The sequence below is a fragment of the Erythrolamprus reginae genome, chromosome 6 (assembly GCF_031021105.1).
Source record: "Erythrolamprus reginae isolate rEryReg1 chromosome 6, rEryReg1.hap1, whole genome shotgun sequence".
In the NCBI taxonomy this organism is placed as follows: domain Eukaryota; kingdom Metazoa; phylum Chordata; class Lepidosauria; order Squamata; family Dipsadidae; genus Erythrolamprus; species Erythrolamprus reginae.
The window spans coordinates 75,420,997-75,429,193 of NC_091955.1; the positions used below are offsets into that span (position 1 = coordinate 75,420,997).

Sequence of the window (8,197 nt, forward strand, 5' to 3'; positions counted from 1 at the left end):
GTATGTCAGCTGTGGCCATTCTTGAATGCCTCCGATCTTCAAGAATTATCTATGCCTTTGTTGTATCATGTCTTATAATGCACTCTGTTGCATTCTCCTTGAAGGGAGGCCAAAGATTTCAGTTGATAGAAAACATAGTTGTTGGATTGTTAATAGTGCCTCATACTGTGAGTATATGAAAGGTCAGCATAAATTGCCAATTATTTCCTGATTTCAGAAGATAGTAGATGTAAACCTTAAAATTTTGAGCAGCAATGAGCTTGGTTATCTGAGTCTTTGGGTATCTCATTATAGGCTCTTTTTTGTGTTAAAGATCTGCAAAACAGGCAATTTTGAGTGACACTCAATCCAGGCTGTCCAAAATCACTGCCAGACTAGGAATAACAGCATTCTGGAACTAAGCAGGACTTTCACTCCCTTGATTAATTTTGAATGTTTTAAAATTGCTAATGGATTTATAGTTCTCATCTTTCAATATGGTTTAATTTTACTTTTCTCTGTGAATCGTTATACATCATTTCTATCACATTACTAATAATGACAAAAACTGATTAAAACCATTTTCTTATATTAGGAAAACAAATACTGCTAGTTCTCTGTAAAATACATACTATGTACAAAAAGAAGATAAATCTTTTAGTAATGTAAAGGAAAGGTAGTACAAAGAGACTTAAATATCTGTGTAAGTACAGATGGTTAGTGTTCTATGTAGTGGATCTTCTCAACCATTTTATATTAGCTTGAAATGTAAGATCATCTCATTGCTTTTAACTGAAATAGGAGAATGTATCAATTGAGATTAATAGCTAATTAAAAAGCAAAGTTGATTTTTGCACCAATAAATTTTTTTATGATGTGTTTTTTTTTTGCAGAAAATTTGTTTGTCTTAATGACAACATTGATCACAATCATAAGGATGCCCAGACTGTAAAGGCTGTTCTTAGGGATTTTTATGAATCCATGTTTCCTATTCCATCCCAATTTGAACTGCCAAGAGAATATCGAAACCGGTTTCTTCATACGCAGGAGCTTCAGGAATGGTGAGTCCTTCAGCACCCTTGATATGCAAGTATTATTATTTTTTTATTACCACTGAAGCTGACTGTAGATCTGTGGGTCAGTGGGTCAGATCTCATCATCGGCTCAAGGTTGACTCAGCCTTCCATCCTTCCGAGGTGGGTAAAATGAGGACCCGGATTGTGGGGGCGATATGCTGGCTCTGTTAAAAAGTGCTATTGCTAACATGTTGTAAGCCGCCCTGAATCTAAGGAGAAGGGCGACATAAAAATCCAACCAATAGATAGATAGATAGATAGATAGATAGATAGATAGATAGATAGATAGATAGATAGATAGATAGATAGATAAAGTCGCATGACACTAGAGACCAGTCCCAACACATATAACAATCCAAAAAATAAAATAAAATAACTCCCCCCCCCAAATTCCCCACCCTGAACCACCTAAACGTCAACAAAACACACCAAGTAATACTGTCCAACAGCTCACTGACCATTGTTACGACATTCTTTAAGCAAGTCTCTGCAATCATTAAGTGAATCACACGGTCATTAAACAAACCAAGAAGTCATTAATTTAACAATTTCTGCTTGAAAAGGACAAAAAAGTTGCAAATTGTGATCATGTAATGCAATCATGTAAATGCAATCATGTATGTGGATATGGGAGTGGTGGTGGTATAACTTTTTTTAGTCTAAGATAACTTCAAAATAATTAATCAATTGGTCATTAAGCGAGGACTACCTGTAGTGCACAAATCTAAAATTAAGGATGGGGGAATCCTCTCCTTCCACTTCTCAGAGTGTTGGCTTCTTATTTTTAGTTCTTAAAAAAGGCTTCCCCAAAGCTTGTTGAAAGCATCCTTTTGTATAGAGCAGTGATGGAGAACCTTTCTTTCCTTGGGTGCTGAAAGTGTGGGTGCATTCATGAGTGCCCACCCCCATAATTCAATGTCTGGGCAGGGTGAAAATAGCTCCCCTCCCCCGAGGCCCTCTGGAGGCTGGAAATGGCCTGTTTCCCAACTTCTGGTGGGCCCAGTGGACTGGTGTTTTGCCCTCCCCATACCAGGGGTTGGTAAAAATGTCTTCCCCGATCCTCTGGAGGCTCTCTGGAAGCCAAAAATGCCCTCCCAGAGTCTCTGTGTGAGCCAAAAATCAGCTGGCTGGCACACACATGCACATTGGAGCTGAGCTAGGGCAACGGCTTGTATACCAGCAGATATGGCTCTGCGTGCCAACTGTGGCACCCGTGCCATAGGTTTGCCATCGCTGGTATAGGGAGTAATCTTTTGGTTACATAAATTTTCACTGGTATGTTGGATTTAATCATTCATTTTTTTAAAAAAAATCTTACTTGTTTTTATCATATTTACTTAGGAGAGCCTACAGAGATAAGCTGAAATTCTGGACACATTGTGTATTGGTCACATTGATTGTGTTCACAGTGACCTCATTTTTTGCTGAGCAGGTAAATCTACCCACATTGAATTCTTCCTGGGAGACCAATCACTGCATAGCAGAAGTTCAAATATGGGGAAATAAAATAATATCCTAAGGTCAAAAATCTTTACCTTGTTGTACCAGCCACCAGTTGTGTGGTTTCTACAGTATCAAACAGTTACGGAAATGAATCCATCAAAAGTAATAGAAGATGTAAGGGGATACAATGGGTGTGGAGATGAGAAAAAATGTCCCTAAAATGACCTCTTCACTTTTTATTTTATGGAATACAGTACTGTGTTCAGTTCTGGAGACCTCACCTACACAAAGATATTGACAAAATTGAACGGGTCCAAAGACGGGCTACAAGAATGGTGGAAGGTCTTAAGCATAAAACATATCAGGAAAGACTTAATGACCTCAATTTGTATAGTCTGGAGGACAGAAGGAAAAGGGGGGACATGATTGAAACATTTAAATACGTTAAAGGGTTAAATAAGGTTCAGGAGGGAAGTGTTTTTAATAGGAAAGTGAACACAAGAATAAGGGGACACAATCTGAAGTTAGTTGGGGGAAAGATCAAAAGCAACATGAGAAAATATTATTGCACTGAAAGAGTAGTAGATCCTTGGAACAAACTTCCAGCAGACGTGGTTGGTAAATCCATAGTAACTGAATTTAAACATGCCTGGGATAAACATATATCCATTGTAAGATAAAATACAGGAAATAATATAAGGGCAGACTAGATGGACCATGAGGTCTTTTTCTGCCGTCAGTCTTCTATGTTTCTATGTTTCTATTTTTTTTGCTTCTATGAAAAGCATTGATGTTGCAGTCATGAGAACAAAGGTTCTTAGTTTCAAGTTTTTAGGATGGGCATTCTTTACAACTGCACATTTGAATTTATTAGGTGTTGCTTATACATGTTTTATGAACACGTTTATAGATATCTGACTCAAGGGCTGGAGCCCAAAATTGATATGTATATTCATCCTCAATAATACCAATAGCCTATTCGGGAAGAAAGACTGAGTAGATTGTTTTTCCCCAGAAAAAAAATCATGGTTAGAATTGTTATAACGATTTGATGGAATGTGTCACTTTCTAGATTAATGGGGAACCATGTATATAACAGTTTCAAAGGCATTTTATACAGGGTTCCATGGTTTTCCTCAAAGGGAAATTATGCTATAAAGTTGTTATTATGCTATAAAGTCTGCCACACTTTCTAGAGGAAAATAGTCTTGCCTCTGAAATGCAGATGTTGGAAATGCAGGGTTTTGGTAGAAGTTTCCAGGGTATAGAACAGGGCTATCAAACTGGGTTTCATTGAGGGCTGCATTGGGGTTGTGTTTGACTTTGGGGCGCTGGGGTGGGTGTGGCCAGGCTGGGAATGGCCAGCGCAACATCACTCGTCTTGGGGGCACCTATGCTCTGCCAGCGAAGTAATCTGCCAGCAAAGGTGGGATCCCGAGCTCCGTTTTTGCCTGTGACAGCCTCCTCCAACCTTCTCCCGGTGAAAACAGAGCTTGGGAGCGCCCCCCCCCCCCCCCGCCAGCAGCCCTTGCAAGCTCCATTTTTGCTGGCAGAGGCACCGCGGGCCTGTCCTTCACCGTTTCCAGGGCAGCCCCGCAGACCAGATCTAAGCACCCCACGGGTCAGATCTGGCCCCCGGGCCTTGAGTTTGACACCCTTGCTATAGAATATAGTGACATGATCATGTGTATCAATGTTTTAAAAAAATAACTTGTTTTTTTATTTTACAGCTAATAGCTCTTAAACGAAAATTTTTTCCAAGGAGGAGGATTCAGAAAGAAGTTTGTTATGAACGAATGAAAGTGTAAAAAGAATGCTTATTTATAAATCAGACTACCTCAACATGTGATAAGCGTGTAAAGTCTTTAGTTCTTTCTGGAGAAGTGGCCCCTTCCCTTATTGTTGTGTTTCTATGTGTGATCCATGCTACTGAATTTACGAGAAAGGGAAAATATGTTTGTGAGGCAGGAAGCATCGCATTTCCAGATTTCAAATGTTTGTGACTCACAAGTGATCTTCTGAATGCTTTATCCTTTTCATAAAAAGGGTTACTGAAAAACAGCTGCATTTATTGCAGCATCCGTTGCCAATGAAATATAATATTGGGAAGTTGTGTTTCTATTAGATGTGTTCTAAGCTTCTGTTGGAAGGTCTTAACGAACTATTAACCACTTGATTACTCCTTTACTTTGTTTATTTTGCTCTCTGAATCAGAAAATATACAAATTATGGGCACTAATTCTGCATCCCATTAATCAAAGGATGGGAAGTAGACATCAAAATCATTATCACAAGTATGCCATGATATTCTTTGCTGCAGCCAATTAGATCAATAGGAGTATTTATATTACTAATTTGAAGATCCTTATCTGTAGATTATTCAACAAGAGAAGGAAGAATGTGATATGAAGCCCAAAATAGGATCAGTTTCCAGATGCCTTTATGAATATGCGAGTAATCTTTAAATTGACAGAGTTCCCTGGCAGCATTGGGCCACAACTGGAATCCTTATCAGGGTTAGAGTCCTATTGTTCATCTGTGGGAACCACTGTGAATCTTGCACTTGTAACACAAAGGGGCAAAAATGCTACTTTAGCTTCCCTACTTCCAATTTACACATCACCTACTTATTGTATTTATATATAATGGGTTCAACTATAGACTATTTTCTCAAAGATTAAGAATGTCAGTTTTGTTGCTATATTTTCTGCAATTAGGTACAAAAAAAATTGGTACACAAATACTGTTCAAATCTGTTGCCAGTGTAATGCCTTTGTTGATCATAATGTAAATTGCTGCTCAATCAAATTTTTAGTCACATTAATAACTGAATGCCGAATTAACACTTAACGGTTACAATCTAGTAAAGAGGTTTAGATGTAACTATTATTTATGCAACCATGTATATTTTAGCAGTAAAAATGGGTGGCTACATTTTGTCATACATTGTATTGCTTTGTAAATGTATTAGCACGATATCGACTTAATTTCTCATATCATGTTTTTAGAAAACTGAGATTTCTTCTGTAATCTGCTTTATCTGTAATTTTCCAAAATCAGGAGGAACAAAAAAGGGTAATTTAAAAAATATATTTTGAATGGATAGTCCTCAGTCATGAATAACTTTACTAGAGTTTAAATTGCATCAGTCATTTAATAATGAAGATAAAAGCTTTTCATTGTATATATGTTGTAAAATATATTTTCTTTTAATAGTGTCAGTGATTTAAAATGTTTTCTGGAGGATGTGTCGATGAATGATCAGAGATTTAATTTTCTGAATACTGTTAAGTATTTCCAAATAAAAAGGAACTTTTTCAATTATCTAGAAAGATACATGATTAATCAGTTTCTGTAAAGTAACTTCTTTTTAACTTAAAAAAAACCATTTTATACCACAACCTTAAAAAATTGAATAAAGGGCTGAAGAGATTGTTACAATGCAAAGAGTGGCGGAGAGATAAGAAGTTTGTTTGTAACTGATATAAAGAATGGTAGAAGTCACTTCTGTAACTATGGGGCTTTCCCCCCTTTAACTGTAATCTATGCTGCACTTTTTCTTTTACCCTTTTCTTCTTTCTTTTCTTTATATGTCTTTTAGCTATGTAAAAACTTTAAATAAAAATGAACAATAAAAAGCATTATTGTACTTGGTTATTTCAGTTATTAAATGATGAAGACTAACATTTGGAAATGAGAAAACTGACCTGTTTGATCAGGAAAAAACAATAAGTACTTTTTTTAAAAACACGAAACTTTCTGTAAACTTTTTCCTGAAAGAAGAAAAAAGTGAATGATTTATGGAGTTAATGCTCGAAAAAGATAAGTTATAAGGATTTCTTTCTACATCTTTGCAGTGTTTTCCAAATTTGGTAACAAAGTATGACTGCTGCCATTTATTTTGAGTCCAAGTTGAAATCAGAACTGCGCAAGGAATACAATTGTCATAGATGCCCAGTTCTACTGGAAAAGTAAAGTTCATTATGTGGTGTTGTTAGTCGCAAAGTCATGTCCAATCCATGGTGACCCCATGAACAACGTTCCTTCAGACCTTCCAGTTCTCCACTATCCTCTGGAGCCCATTTAAGCCAATGCTGACTTCTTTAATGATTCTATCTAGCAACCCCATTCTCTGTTGTCCCCTTCAATCTTTCCCAGCATTAGCCTCTTCTCCAGTAAGTCCACTGGAGTCCAAAGTTCACTGTGTACCTGGAACCAAAGTGAATGTATAATAGATTTGTGTTACAGCTGCTGGCTACATTTTTTAAAGATTAAGATTACTTTCAAGGGAAAATGCAAACAAGCACTATTGAGGGCCATAAAAAATGAACAAAAATGCAGCCATGGAAAATGCATTTTAACAATATTCATTTCACCAATAAGAATATATACTTGTTTTGCTTTTTTTGGTATGCTTTTAAGCTGTGAATCGGGCAATTGGAATAGCCACCCAGCACCTTGCTACCATGTGTATGCTCTAGGTTTGACTGGGACCACCTTTTGACTTTCAGTACAAAATGACAATCTTAGGGCTATCAAATCTGAATGAAAACATCGACAAATAGTAGATGACACCCCCAATTCTGGTAGTCTTATGATTTCCCATCAAACTCCAGTAAAGTTAGAGTTACCTATTGTGTGTATATATGCACACATTCATTCATCAGCTGAACGACTGGGCAGCTTAAAATTCTATAGCTGTACTTCTGTACAGTAAGGAAATAGGAAAACTAAATGGTCTCTGCTTGCTTTCTATTAATAAAATTTTTGCAGTGGTAAAACTGTTCTTATCTCTTTTGCCTTATTTTCTCTTTAAATTAAGCCATCGTTTCTCAGGTTGCTGAGCTGTTTCCAATCTTCACAGTTTGGCTTCAAGTGCCTTCACCCAAACATTGATGCTGGATGACTATCTAAAAATGGGAAGGCATGCAGGGAAAAGTATTAAGCAGACGGGGAGGAGATGAGAGGGAGGTAGGAGAGATGAGAGAAAGATGAGAGGGAGGGAGGGAAGGAAGGAGGGAGATGAGAGGAAGGGAGAGGGGGAGAGATGGGAGCATTGACTGGCTACCAAAAATTTTACTACCACACTGGACCTAACTTATGCAGGATGCCCTGCATTTTCTTTCAACATCTTTCACTGCAAATTGGATGCTCTGGGGTAAAGGTCCATTTTTACTATCCCACTGTATTCCCACCCCCGGTTCGGGCAGTAGCCCACCCCTGGTTGAGAGGGAGGGAGAGAACGAAGGAGGGGGAAAGAAAGATGGGAGAGAGATGAGGGAGGGAGAGGGAGAGTGAAATTTCCACTGCGGAGTGGAATTTTAAGGCTTCGTGAACTAGATCAGGTGTTTAGATGAATAGCATCCAGGTTAGGTTTAAATAACGCCAAGCAGACATGCAGTAGGTTGAAAAAGTTGTACAGTATTTGGGTTGTGCCTGTTTTGTATAGTAATGTGTTTCTACAGATCTCTCCCTCTCTCTCTCTATCTCGCAACCTTGTGTTATTCATTTTTATTGATATATAATATAAATATGATCCCTATCTCAGGGGATGTCCTTTCTCCCCAATTCTCAATGGTGGCGAAGAAAGAAAGCACCGAAACCCCCCCAACTTCGTTAGTGACTAACTATCCGCGGCCTGGAACGCTCCCTCGCGAGTCACGTGGGCTTTCCTCGCCGCCCTCTCTGACGCAAGCACA

At 38.1% G+C, this 8,197-nt stretch overlaps 1 protein-coding gene across 1 annotated transcript in view; it reads left to right on the forward strand.

Annotated features, from left to right (window-relative positions):
- GNPTAB (N-acetylglucosamine-1-phosphate transferase subunits alpha and beta) overlaps nt 1–6,139 on the forward strand; it is a 58,459-nt gene extending 52,320 nt beyond the window's left edge. Inside the window, exons 19-21 of the mRNA XM_070756288.1 lie at nt 873–1,040; nt 2,397–2,487; nt 4,229–6,139. Of these exons, the coding sequence (XP_070612389.1) occupies nt 873–1,040; nt 2,397–2,487; nt 4,229–4,306 (337 nt within the window). The 3' untranslated portion in view covers nt 4,307–6,139. The remainder of the gene's footprint in view (nt 1–872; nt 1,041–2,396; nt 2,488–4,228) is intronic.
- Nucleotides 6,140–8,197: the final 2,058 nt, after the last annotated feature.